At 36.1% G+C, this 14195-nt stretch overlaps 3 protein-coding genes across 3 annotated transcripts; 2 read left to right on the forward strand and 1 right to left on the reverse strand.

Annotated features, from left to right (window-relative positions):
- Positions 1-106: 106 nt before the first annotated feature.
- Positions 107-2382, reverse strand: LOC117568410 (uncharacterized). Its single transcript, XM_034249051.2, has 2 exons — positions 2197-2382; positions 107-1116 (listed from the first exon to the last, which is right to left on the reverse strand). Exons 1-2 carry the CDS (start codon positions 2347-2349, stop codon positions 178-180), a joined length of 1092 nt encoding a protein of 363 aa, XP_034104942.2. The 5' UTR covers positions 2350-2382; the 3' UTR covers positions 107-177.
- A 2979-nt stretch (positions 2383-5361) lies between these two features.
- Positions 5362-9093, forward strand: LOC117569037 (procathepsin L). Its single transcript, XM_034250035.2, has 3 exons — positions 5362-5481; positions 7875-8191; positions 8252-9093. The coding sequence occupies exons 2-3, from the start codon at positions 7875-7877 to the stop codon at positions 8979-8981; spliced, it is 1047 nt and encodes a 348-aa protein (XP_034105926.1). The 5' UTR covers positions 5362-5481; the 3' UTR covers positions 8982-9093.
- A 547-nt stretch (positions 9094-9640) lies between these two features.
- On the forward strand, positions 9641-10911 carry LOC117568335 (U6 small nuclear RNA (adenine-(43)-N(6))-methyltransferase). The gene is made up of 4 exons (XM_034248919.2): positions 9641-9839; positions 9904-10114; positions 10168-10585; positions 10642-10911. The coding sequence occupies exons 1-4, from the start codon at positions 9723-9725 to the stop codon at positions 10814-10816; spliced, it is 921 nt and encodes a 306-aa protein (XP_034104810.1). The 5' UTR covers positions 9641-9722; the 3' UTR covers positions 10817-10911.
- The last annotated feature ends 3284 nt before the right edge of the window (positions 10912-14195 follow it).

A 14195-nucleotide genomic window follows, 5' to 3' on the forward strand; every position in this document is an offset into this window, starting at 1 on the left:
AAAAGTGAATTTTTACATTATTGCTCATATTTATATATATTTATATTATCTTTATTTAAAAAACATTTTTAAAACATTATTTTTTTTTTAAATATTGTTAATATGAATAATGTATTTACTTTATTTAAATACTTGTGTTTCGACATTCTTAGAATAATTTTAAATATAGTACAAACTTTAAAAGATTAATTGCATAGTAACGACTCCTAAGCTATTTGGGAAAATGGCTCCCTTGGCAATAGGCTGCGTTGAGCTACGCACAATTTTGATGAAGCCCTCTTCGCCCCAAGTGTCGCCAAACGAGTTGATGCACAGCCAGTAATCCAGATTACTCTCTGTATCATGGCCATAGCCAACGACAACCAGGAACTGTGAACTGCTTGCTCTGGCTCTGACTGGGGGCACATAGACGCCACTGCTGTAGTGCATGAATCCAAAGGTGGCCGGATTGTACTCAACGATGACTGGAATGGAGCTGGACACATAACGCATGACGGCGGCATCATCGCCATCCGTTATCCTCGAGTAGGTGTCTAGCTTAATGCCAGCGGCAGCCATTGTGGGCACACACATGCCCTGAAGGGAGTTATTCCGTTCCGGATAGTCTTCCTCGGGTATCAAAGTCGTGCCCGTCTCCTGGGTCAGGTAATCGAAGGCAATCTGGGGCACCTGGGTGGTGCAAGCGGTGCTCATGCCAGCACAGTCAATCAGGCTCTGAGCAGAATAATTCAAAGGTGTCAGATCGTTTGGCACAGCGTTCAATATCTGTATAGCTTTGGCGGCAGCAAAAGCCCAGCTGGCACTGCACAAAGTGCCTTGATCCTGGGCCGTCACATTGAGACCGTACTCAGTGAGGATATCGATTTCATCGGCCACCGTCGTGTCCACTTCCACGGGTGTCGAGTTGTAGGAAACCGCGGGGTAAACAGCCTGTGGCAAGCGGGCAGCAAAGGTGATCAGACGAATGTCGGAGAACTGATTTACTGCAACGCGATAGCTGCTCGCTCCACGATCTGCCAAAGCATTCTGCTGTGCTATCAACTTGGTGTGATAGTTGAAGTAATAGTTGGCATTATTTCTCGCAGCGGTAGTGGGGTAAGTTTTACCAAATTCTGCCTAAAACACGAAGAAAGTTAAATTAAGTTATTGAGCAGTTTTCATGACACTCTTTCATAAATATTCAATATTTTAAACAATTCATATAAATGGATCATTTCTAACTAATTTTAAATATTTAATTTCTATCATCATTTCTAACTTATTTCGTTATATGACGTTGCCTTTTTAGGGTCATCCTAATTTTGGGACAGTATTCAATAAGGACAACTAAGATATTTACTACTTCTCGAATACATATTTTATTTTTGACCAGAACTAAGTTTCTTCAAAAATTTCGATAGAAAAGTGTAGCGGGTATATCACAGCCGAGAACACTCGTCTGTAACATGCTTGTTTACTTCTAGTTCTATTGCAATATTAGTCAAATTATAGTAAGTTAATTTAAAAACAAAAACAATTACATTTAATTGGAAATGAGTAAACACTTAAATAAAAAATGTTGGTGGTGCAGCCTTATTCTTATTTTTGTCCTATTCTTTAAAATAATTGCAAACATTATTTTACTTATTTAATATTTTTATTTGTTTTATTTTTTTTTTTATTAAAATTTATATTTCATATAGAACCAACTATCTTATGAAATAGAAAGTGTTTTAATTAATTCAGAGGATCATTCCTGGTTTAGTTTTACCCAATAACTTTTCACAAGGACTTTCTATAACTTAAGCAAAGGAACAACATCGAAAAGGTGAAAAATATTTTCTAAATTGAGCAATTTATAATTTTGTATAGATTTGATTGTTGTTCACGAATTTTACAATTTAATGTTCACATATAGTTTGAATGTTTGAATGTTTTGTAGAATTCATATCCAAAATTGTATGTCATATTTTTCGGAAGGAAACACTTTTACACTCAAATTCCTTTTTTTTTTTGAGGGATCAATCTAATAGAACATAATTTTTTTTAATCTGAATGAACTATGACTCAAAAAGACAACCCCTGCCGATCCAGAAGACTTTAGGTAAAATGTTATTGCGACAACAACAATTCAGGAGTATATCAAATACTTAACTATACAATTTTTTGTTAGGGATATCCGACACTTTGTATAATTTGTAATTCTAGCACACTTACAACATATGCGGCAAATTCAGCTGCAGCTTCTCCATGATTGTAGGCACTCGCGAAGGAGACTAAAGCACAACAGATCCACAGCTTTAACATCGTGAAATTATGATAGACACTAGCTGATAGTCGAGTGTTGGCCAAGCATTTATATAGTGGCATGCATCCAGAGACTTTCTTTATGATTTGACAAGTAAATAGAAGATAAAAGCCGCACCACGAACAGTGCAAATAGATTTCTACACACCGAGTACGAAGCATGGTATGGCATTAAATTCATGACTATCGTTCTTTGGGCACACACATACTTAATTCGCACTTGTCTAATTATTATGTATATTACACAGGTAACTTCCTAAACGACTCCACGACTCTACGACGATCACTACGAAGTCTGCCGATATTCGTTTTTGACTCGTCATCATCTTGGGCGTGTTTTGTTTACACGGCCCACAATCGTTGCGTTCTCATGTGCCTGTTAATTTATAATTTCCACTGGCCCAGTTTTATCTAAATTTTTGTTCTGCAGGTGCTGCATTTAAACTCACAATCGTATTCAGATTTGCCGGAAATTATGGCCACAATGTCAAGCTCATAAATGATGAGACTAACAAAACATTTTTATTGAAGTTTGGTTGAAATCTAAGGCAGTAAAAGTGTTGGCAAGAAAGTAAATAAAAGTGAAACCCATGGATCTATGTTTGTGGAATAGATCATAAATATATTAATTAAAGGTTATATAATGTTCGCCCTTCGTTGCTTAAGGTCGATTTAGGACGTATAGCAGTAAAGGCTTGGCTAAATTATAAACCAAATTTTATCTGCATTTTAGTCTGTAACACAATGTCAACAATTTTTATATTCGGTACCTTATGGGTAGAGTATTAGGTATTATAATGTTGTGCCTACAGGAAATGTATGTCCAAGGCAGAAAAAGCATATCCAACCCCATAAAGTATATAAAGTTGCGAAATTAAAAATAGAGCTACTTTTTTCTATTTTTGTTTATAAAATAACTAATGGTTAAGGTGGAAAATATTTCAAGACTTTTTTAATATTGTTTAGTTGACTCCTAAGCAGTGTTGCCAAAGTTTGTTGAGAAATAAAAGCTGAAAAATTAGAAAAAAGGCTATAAAAAGCTGATTTTTCAATTCATTGGATTCTCTATATTTTTCACATGGTGAGCTCACAAAATCGGTTATATTGAAACATATGTATAGAATTTGTACGGCAGCTGCTCTAATATTCACAATATTTGGAGAATTTCATTAAAACTTCTTCTCATTTTTATACCCGCTACCCATAGGGTAGAAGGGTATTATAACTTTGTGCCGGCAGGAAATGTATGTAACAGGTAGAACGAGGTATCTCCGACCCTATAAAGTATACCATATATATTCTTGATCAGCTTCAACATAGCCATATAGCCATGTCCGTCTGTCCGTCTGTGTGTCTGTGTGTCTGTTCGTATGAAACACTGGATCTCAGAGACTATAAGAGATAGAGCTATAATCAAGTTTGTTTCAAATTTTTGCCACACCCCCTTCCGCCCCCGAAAATCAAATAAATCGAATAACAGACGCAATTTTAAAGCTTGAGCTGCGAATTTTGGTGTATACAATAATAACTATAGTATTTATGAGTCCTGAAAATTGATTGCCATCAGATAAAAATTGTGGAAGGAACTAAGGAAATACTTTTTTATTGGCAAAAACGCCTACTTACTAGGAGTCTTAGTTGCTTTGGCCGAAAATCTGGTACATTGTGCCGTCTATGGTATATTTTAAATGTGGTACTATATTGATATACCAAATATATCATTTGGTATATTTGTAGTATTTTTGTAGTATTTTCGGTATATTTTTAAAATAATACCGTAATATTTTGCTTTTATTCAAAATGGATAGTGGATATCTCACAGTCGAGCACACTTGACTTGTTTAATATTGTTTAGTTGACTCCTTATATTTAAAAGTTGAAATTGCGGAAGACATGTTAAGCCATTTTTTTTTTATTTTTTCTTTATTTTTTTTAAATTTGTTTAGCAGGAAAATTGAACGAAAATAAGAAACTAAAAAATATTCCTCATTAGCATCCGGGTATTTATTGCTTTCACAGATAATTTAGTATATTTTAAACTATCTGGTGTATATTTAAAGTAATGGTATATCGATGTATACAAATATACATTTCGGTATATTTTAGTATTCCAGTATAAAATGTTGGAGTATTTTAAAAGTAATACAGCAATGCTTTGTTTTTATTCAAAATGGGTAGTGAGTATATCACAGTCGGGCACACTCGTCTGTAGCATGCTTGTTTACTTCTAGTTCTATTGCAATATTAGATCTAGGATTTATGCAGTCATAGATTTTGTGTTCAGTGTGACACATTCCTTTTCATACAATAATTTTTGATTATTTATTTTTATATATGTATTCATCATGAATCATTATATATAATCTATATGATGAACGGTTTGCAAGTGTGAATAAAACAAAATAAACATAACATTTCTGGTACCAACAAATAACAGTATTCGGCAATAAATAAGTGTGTGGCCTCAGTTTGGTTATCTTTTGGTGTGATCATTAAAAGTGGAAGACAAATCCAGTTTGTATATTATAATATTTCAATAATTAAATAAGGCAAAAAATATGCGTATCTATTTAATGTGCCTACTAAAAATTAGCAGTGACAACAGTTCGTATTAAAATCACGTTTTTAAACATATTTAACGTTACAATAACGACTTGAAAATGGTTTATAAATCATCCACAAAAATCCATTGCATAAATATTTATGTTAACTATAATCAAGATATTATGAATGAATTAATTAGCATATTTTTTTGGTACAACTTTGCATAAACTTTAGTTTTATTGAAACCACTTTTGAAATACTCTATCTTTATTAAGTTTTAAGATACGTTTTTGCCTGTCGCAAACTAAATGTTGCAGCTAATGTGCACTTTAAATTTCGACAGCACCAAATATGTAAAAAGTTTGAATAAAAAATGCATGATTAATTTGCATTTAATGCGAACAGCACAAACACGAGTGTAGTATAAGGAAAACCTTTTGCGAAGCTGAGCAAGTTTTTTTTTTGTTTTCTTTCGCTTGTTGGGGAGCGCTTAGGCAATGGCCTATAAAACTGAAGCGTCCGTCGCCAGCGCGTCTTAAAGCGATCGCAGCCTCCGAGACCGAGACAACGGCATCTTTCCAAATCTTCGCACGGAACGAAGACCGAAACAGAAACAGAGAAACAGAAACAGAAACAAACAACGTATAAAAGGTGATTAATAAATTCAAAGTTAACACGCGTGTGCAGTGTGTAAACGTCAATTAACTAACTATGCAACAGTGAAGTTGTATCGAAAACATATGTAAATAAATGGACAATCTTCGTGAAGATTACGACAACGAAATTCCCGTTTTCAAATTAATTACTAATTTGTGATTTAGAGACAGTGATGAAAGGCAGAAATTAGAAATTTGTATCCTTGTAACTTGTAAGAAACTTGTTAAACAATGTGGGAATTAACTTTCTACTCTGTGACATAAATATATGAAAATAAAAAAATAATTCAAAAATATATAACTTGTTAAACAATCTGGGAATTAACTTTTTACTCACTGATATAAATACATTCAAATAAAATAATAATATAAAAGAAAATATAAATAAATAATACCACCAATAATATCAGCACTTTCCAATTAATTACTCTTTTGTGATTTAAAGACAATGTTGAAACATGAATCTATATCCTTAAGAAACTTGTTAAGTAATCTGGGAATTAACTTTTTACTCATTAAATATTTGATCATTTGAAAGAAAAACAACCTTATTCGTACCATGTTAACTGAAGTGAACGAGTTTAAAGAAAAAGACAATTTTATACAAGATTGCGACAGTGTGTGATATTAGTTTAATTATTACCGTGTTTTATGTTATTATTAACTTGTTATTTGAGGACAAGACAAAGACATAAGGAATCTGTATCCTTTCATCTCTTTAATTTACTCTATGTAAATTGAGAAACAAACAAAGCCAACCTTTTTACTAAGAGAGTGCTAATTAGTTTTCCTGCGACTCAAATAATTTTCTTGAAATAAGTTTATACTTTAAAAAATTTGGAAATCTACCTTCACAAATGAAATCTATAATCTATCTATATCCAAATAATTGTGAAAAACTTATAAGTTGATATGAGAATATAACATACTTTTTACTTAATGAAAACTTCTTTAATTTTATCATCAATTATGTACATTATAAATTTTAGTGACAGATAGTTAGTTAGTTTTATTTTTGGATCGCAACTAAAAACTTAAGGAATCTATATCCTTCCATCTTGTGAGAAATTTTTTACTTTATATGGGAGTTAGCTCTTTACTTAGTTAAAATATCTTTGCATAAATTAAAATCAATCCATCCAAAGTGACAGAATATTGATTAGTTCTCTTCATCCACTGCAATTTGAAAATCCTTACAACTTACAATAATGCCCTTAAAACTTCTGAGAATTTTATTACTTGATATTTGAGTAAACTCTTGACTTAGATAAAATTTCTTTAATTTAAATAAATCAAAACCAAATCCACCTTATTTGTATCATCAAATAAAGTAACAGAGTGTTAATTAGTTCTCTTCATGCGATGCGACTCGAAAATCACTTTCTTTAAACGAGAGGAAAATTTGGAAATGCAATGTTTGTGTTAAGAAAGGAAAAATCACTCGAGATACAATACAATAGTCAAAGTGCGACATCTAACTGCAATACGCAATGTGTTCGGTTATGTAAATATTCACATTTGTTTGGTGAACAAGTTACAATAATAATGATCATAATTACGACGAACTTTTCGAGCAAGTCAGCACTTTTAAAGATGCGACGATCTCCTCTTTCCAATCATCTGCTCGCTGCTGGAAGTCGGACCACCTTTCACCCGCATACAACTCGAATACAGAGACATTCCGGTGAACCCCACATATGTGTAGATGTGTGCAAATCTATAAAGCTGATGATTTTTGGAGCGTATTGAAAGAGAAATTGGTTTGTGTTTGGATTTATTATGTGGTTACACAAAATTTCACAAACCACAAACAGATAGACGCAGCAATCAAACGCCAAACCTCTATGTTAATTTCGTGCATATGTAAATATAAATCAAAATTCATTGGAAAATAAAAATAAAAAATAATCACACTCATTAAAAAGTCATTCAATCGTATGCAATCTCCAAAATTTACTGCTGGCAACTTGCTTTGAAATGCGGAATGATGAATACCCTAAACGATAATGAAAAGTGAATAGAGGAGAGATGTATAATCTCTGTAGATTAAATTACAAGCTTCAAACCTTATCTGACATAATCAAATTTCAAGTTCTGAGAATGCTTAAGAGTTAAGCATTTTGTTTTGAAGATTGTGAAGTTATCACTTAATACATGAGTTGTAAAATTTAAAGCAAGTGAAGTAAACATTTTCATTATGAATGAAAGTGAAATCACATTAGAATATTATTCGACAGAGATTCAAGTCTATACAATTCCTATAATTAAGAATATCGATTGCAGTTTTCAAATCTCATCATAAAATGCGTTGTAAAAATGTCTTTGCAACTTTGTCACCTGCTGACTTCAATTTCACAATTTCAACTGTGGCATCATCTTTACTTATAGATGAGGCAGACGTTGCAGTTGCTGTTGCTTTTGCTGTTGGGCTGCCTAAGTGCTGTGTCACCACAAGCGCTGCAATCATTCCCCAAGCTCTGCGATGTGCGAGACTTTGATGACTTTCTGCTCAAGACGGGCAAAGTCTATCCAGACGAACGGGAGCGGGAGTTTCGCGAGAGCATCTTTGTGGCCAAGAAGTCTTTGGTGGATCTGACCAACAATAAAGTCGGAGGCAGCTATAAACTGAATATCAACATATTCGCTGACATGACACGCAAAGAGGTTTTCACTCTGCTTGGTTCCAAGATCTCAACGCAGGGCGAGTGAGTATATTGAAATTGAGTCGGAAATGTTCAAATATAATTCTCTTTTTATTCCCCCAGAGATCTGACTGCACGCCATATTAATTTCTTGCCAGCAACCACAAGCACATTGAGTGACAATCTGCCCGCGTCCTTTGATTGGCGCGAGAAGGGAGGCGTGACTGCAGCTGGCTTCCAGGGTTCCTGTGGCTCCTGCTGGTCCTTCTCCACGACAGGAGCTCTCGAGGGACATTTATTCCGACGCACCGGTGTTCTGGTGCCGCTGTCCCAGCAGAACTTGATGGACTGTGCCGATGACTACGGCAACATGGGCTGCGACGGTGGCTTCCAGGAGTACGGCTTCGAGTATATACGGGACCACGGAATTACGCTGGCCAACAAGTATCCCTATCAGCAGTTTGAAATGCAGTGCAGGCAAAATGAAACTGCTGGCGTTTATCCTCGCGAGAGCATCGTTAAGATTCGCGACTACGCTCGCATTGATCCTGGCGATGAGCAGAAGATGAAGCAAGTGATTGCCACACTCGGACCTCTAGCTTGCTCCATGAACGCAGGTCCCATATCCTTCGAGCAGTACGAGGGCGGCATCTACGAGGACGAGGAGTGCAACAGGGATGAAGTTAACCACTCCGTCGTTGTCGTTGGCTATGGCAGCGAAAATGGACGTGACTACTGGATCATCAAGAACTCATACTCCCAAAACTGGGGCGAGTCTGGATTCATGCGTCTGCCTCGCAATGCTGGCAGCTTCTGCGGCATCGCCAGCGAGTGCAGTTATCCGATTTTGTAGTTCTCACGTCTCCGTTGGATTTTTATTAGTATTTGTTATTGCAATCTACACGAATTTAAATAGTTACTACAAATTATAGATATAATTAAAAGTGTTGAGCTTATTTTAGTAAAGTCAATCAATGTTTTTCAATTACTAGGGAATACCAAAATGTAGAGAATCTTTACATTTCGTCTTCATAAATTTTAAAGTCCAGAGTTTCGATATGTACTAAAGACACAAACGGGGAATAAAAGGTTTGTGGACAATTTCAGAATATCCAACGAATAATATATGTACCGTAATAAGATGGAAAATTCTATTCTAAATGTTTATTGAACATAAAAATCAATGTTTTTTATACTTTCAAAGCAAACATTTATTGCTTAGTGAGCCGTAACCCGTATAATAAATACTTTTCGGTATATATTTTGAATAACGCGCCTTTGGTCTACTTGCATTTGAAAATATACTAGCACCAACCAATGCAATTAAGGTATTTTAGCTGGTATTTTGGCATTTATTTGCTTAAATATAATTATAAAAATTAATATTGAAAGAAAACCAGTGAATTCTTTATGCAATAATAAATAATAATACATTTGTTATTATTAGAAACATCGATATTTCTATGCAAACTCGATATTTAAATATACTAAAAATATCGATAAATCCAACATTGTTGAGCCATCTCTAGCACTTGTTGCGATAAATTCAATTCAAAACGTTTCGGTTGTTGAATTTGTTTATTTACCCATTAAAATGGTGAAGAACAATAATAAAAAGTTTGCTATGCATCCTCGGAATGTGCTGCGCACTGCTCCGGATTATACCAAGCTGGCCATCAAGCACAAGAGCTTTCGTCAAGTGTGTGAACTGGTGAGTTAAACACATCAAAACAATCTAGAATGTAAAAGTTGATATTTATTTTGTGTGTTTGCAGGAACTCAATGGCAAAGTGTCGCTTAACTTTCGCAATGAACGCACATTGAGAGAGTTGACCAAAATGCTGCTGCTGGAATATTTCGAGCTGCACGTGGATTTCGCACCAGGCAGCTTGGTGCCCACTTTAGCTCTGCGCCTCAACTACATTTTGTGGTTGGAGGATTTGTTGGCGCCTCTCCGGTTGGACACAGTGCGTGGCATTGACATAGGTAAGTAGTTAGTAATAGGTTAAGTAGACAGATTAATAATAGTTGTGCTCTAGGTTGTGGGTCCTCGTGCATTTACTCGCTGCTGGCAGCCAAGAAAAATCAATGGAGCATGTTGGCACTCGAGTCGAAGCAATCGAACATTGAATATGCCCGCGACAATGTTAAGCGCAATAAGCTGGACGCACTTGTGGAAGTTTATGCACAGCCCGACAAGCAAAGCATATTCAAAAGCTATTTTGAATCCGCCGCCGAAACAGCAAAGCGAGACTTTCACTTTTGCCTCTGTAATCCACCTTTTTTCGACTCAAACGCGGAGAATCCCTTTGGTGGCAATACCCGCAATCCAGAGCGTCGTCCAGCGCCCAACAATGTGCGCACCGGGCATGCCGAGGAGTTGAGCTGTGCTGGTGGTGAAGTCCAGTTCGTGCAGCGCATTATCGAGGAAAGCGAGCTCTATAAGAGTCGCGTGCTGTAAGTGCGATAATATTCCATTATAAACTCTGCTTGACGGCTCCAATCTTTTGCAGCATTTTCACTAGCATGTTGGGCGTCAAGGCGAATGTGCCCAAGATCTTGGACTTGCTGAAAGAGCATCAGATTAGCAATGTAAGCACCACAGAGTTCCACCAAGGACACACGACACGTTGGGCTGTTGCTTGGAGCTATCAGAATGTCACATTAAAGTTGGATGCCATCTCTTAGCGTGACTTTAAATGTGCCTAGAGAGAAGCTAATGTGTACTTTAGTTTTAAGTATTACGACTAGTTGGAATATTAAATGTTAAATTGATTATCCAGTGACGATTTGAAAGTCCAGTCAGTGGCAGCAACTGTTGCCCGCCCATATCGCATTTGGATCGCGTTTCGTGCCGTCAAAAAGCTTTTCCACTAAATGGAAATTTGCATGTTAAGACCCAGTTTGTTGCCACAAACTGAACAGTTTCGGGCAAACAGCAACAGCAGCAGCAGAAATAACGGAAATTATCGTTTGGTTTCCATCATTGGGCAGCGCGGTCAGTTGTCGAGAAAACCACAACACAACAAACACACCCAACAAATAATCCCAAACTCCAACTCTATTCTAATCTGCAATCCCTTGCCACAGCTGGTGGAATGCGTCACCTGTTTGCCAACGTTTAATTGTGGCACACAAATATATGTGTAAGCCTTGTTAATAACGTCAAATAAGCTGTAATACTTTGAGAGTATTCGAGAGTCGCCAAAGTGTTGGGACAGTTTTTTTCATTGTTAGTCGCTCGCTTTGTTTGCTCTACTGCCTTTAATAGCATTTTCACACGTTAAGGTGCAGAAAACAATGTAATTAAAATGGTACAAGAAGTCTTTTTCATATGCCAAGGGCGCGTCACGTTCTTTTTCACTAGAATCTTTTGGGTGTTTTTAGCCTTTCATGGAAATAGGTTCGCTTGAAATTTGATGGGCTTTAAAGTCAGCAATTATTTTTGCATGTCGAACACATTCATGCCAACTCCTGCCAACTGCCAAAGGGCATTAAAGAGATCTCAATAGTCGACTGCAAATGGCTGGCTATCATATCGTATTGTACACAACATGGCCATTATCACAAGCGCTAGACGGCAATTGTACACAGAGACAAGAGTGGGAGGAAAGTCGAAAAGCGAGTGGCAGACAAGCGGCAAACCAAAACTGGCAGTTCGTATGTCAAAATTGTTCAATGTTGACTTTAAAATCATGCACACTCACATGTACAAACATCGATGTGAAGGCGGTTCAATTACTCGTCTCGTTGTGGTGACTGAAATGCAGACACGAGACTCCGCCTCCGGCTCCGTAGGCGAATGCACAAATCCACTCACATGCTTATTGAAAAGGGTTACATGAATGTGCCACACACGCCACAGACAGCAGCAGCAACAGCAGCAGAAGAGCGCCAACAACACGGACTATTTGCATAACCAAACAGTGTGTGTGTTGTGTGTGTGTGTGTGTGTGTGTGTCATTTGGCTGTCATACGCCTCGTTTTTCGTTGGTCTTGTCCATTGCACGAAGTGAATGTGCTCTGACAATAGCATACATTTAGGCGCACGAACTCACAGTTCAATGGGAGTAGACAGAGACGGAGAGACAATCTGCCTGTGGAGTCAGTCAGTCAGGTAACGGAACAATCCCCACTCCAGCCAGCAAACTCTTTTTCCCATCAGCTATGCGAGGCATCGCCTTGCATTTCAATGGGCATTTTCAATTTAGTTGACATGTCTGCCACAGTTCTCAGACTAGTTTCTGAGGGCGACACGCATTTTAGCAAAAGTTTCTTTAACCTGTTACACACACAGATGCACACACAGAGATTGCTTGATTGATGAATTCAGCGAGTGGCAAGTGATTGATGTGTTGTTGCCAAGCAATTGTCAAGGTTGACAAAGATTTGTGCCCAGTTTTGTCTAGTGCATGAAATGTCATCTAAATTAACCCGACTATCATATATTTCAGCAGCTGAGGGAATCAACGCACATTACGCATTCATTTTCGCTGTGTCATCAATTACACTTGAGGAAGCACATCAAGGTCAAGAACTGGCATAAAGTTCTTCTTCTTCTCTTTAGTTATCGAACACAACATATCGCTTTCTATATTCTATTTGAATGAGTCTCTTTATATCGTGCAATCCAATCAGAAAATGTTTCACATTTCATTGGCCTTGCTAGCCAATTACTTATCGGTTTTAGCCCTGTCCTCAAACAAATCCCCAGCCACAACTCTCGCTGGGCGCATTAAAAATGTATTAGAATAACATAATAATGCTCGGTATTTGTGTCATAAACTTATTTTCTAAACAATTTTACGATGTCAATAAAAAAACGAAAACCCCGGGCAACTCCATTCTCAATTCAATAAAGTCCGACCGCAATCCAACTTCTGAATTTAAGCAGCTTACGACAGCTCAAGCTTTATGACATTGTTCGGCACCTTTCACTGACCATTTTCCATTTCCATTTCCATGGTTCGTGCTTCATGGTCTCTCTCGCAGCCGTGTAAACAATTCGTGACCCGAGTCCGCTTTTAATTAACAATTACGCCCGTTGAGGCGAGTCCGAGACACGTGTGAGTTGGGTGACCACATGTGTGTGTGTGGGAGTATTACTGGGTGTGTGTGTGTGTGTGTGCCCCAAATTAAGCTAATAGTTGGAAAATTAGAAATAGCACACACGAGGGAGAACTATATAAAACCAAGCGAGCGAAAACAACAAAACTTGTCCCTAAACTTAGTCATAGGCTCATGTTTCACTTTATTAATTTCGAGCTATAAAAAAATATGCCTCACTTTAACAGTGAAAGTTTTGTAAACTTTCTTGCTTATTAAAGTCGTTAAAGAAGTTGCTATTGACATTTAATGTGAGGACCTTGAGAGATTCTTATTTGTTATAGCATATTACAATTCGAATTCTTTATTAGAACAAGTTAGAAAGCTAAAACCGAGCCCGCTCGCTATCCATTTTTAAGAAAATCTAAACATATATACCAATTTAATATAACGAAAAATATTAAAATGTATATAAAACTCTATATTTGCTATATTTATAGACACCTACATTGAAAATATACCATAGAGTAAATAGTCTAGTATTTTTATTAAAATATCCCAAATTAATATACCGAAAAAATCTAAAATATTTTTTTTATTTTGTATAGTATATTTGTATACCCCTACATGTAAAATATACCATAGAGTAAAATACTGTAGTAGTATTCTTAAATTATACCAAATTAATAAACCGAAAGAATCTAAGCTATATAAACTTTATATTTGGTATATTAATATACTCACACATTTAAAATATACCATGGAGCAAAAATATTGCAGTATCAATATTCTTAAAATATATCAAATTAGTATACAGAATAAATACTAAAAGATGCCAAACTCTATATTTCGTATATTTATATATTCCTTAATTTAAAATATACCATAAAGTACAAAATATGCCAGATTGCCAACCAAAGAGGATTGCTTTAAGATGAATCAGCTTTTCAACTAACGAAATCTAGCCCATTTATAGGATATACATATGTACATATACATATTATATCATATATACCTTAAA

Source organism: Drosophila albomicans, chromosome 3 (assembly GCF_009650485.2).
Source record: "Drosophila albomicans strain 15112-1751.03 chromosome 3, ASM965048v2, whole genome shotgun sequence".
Taxonomy (NCBI): Eukaryota; Metazoa; Arthropoda; class Insecta; order Diptera; family Drosophilidae; genus Drosophila; species Drosophila albomicans.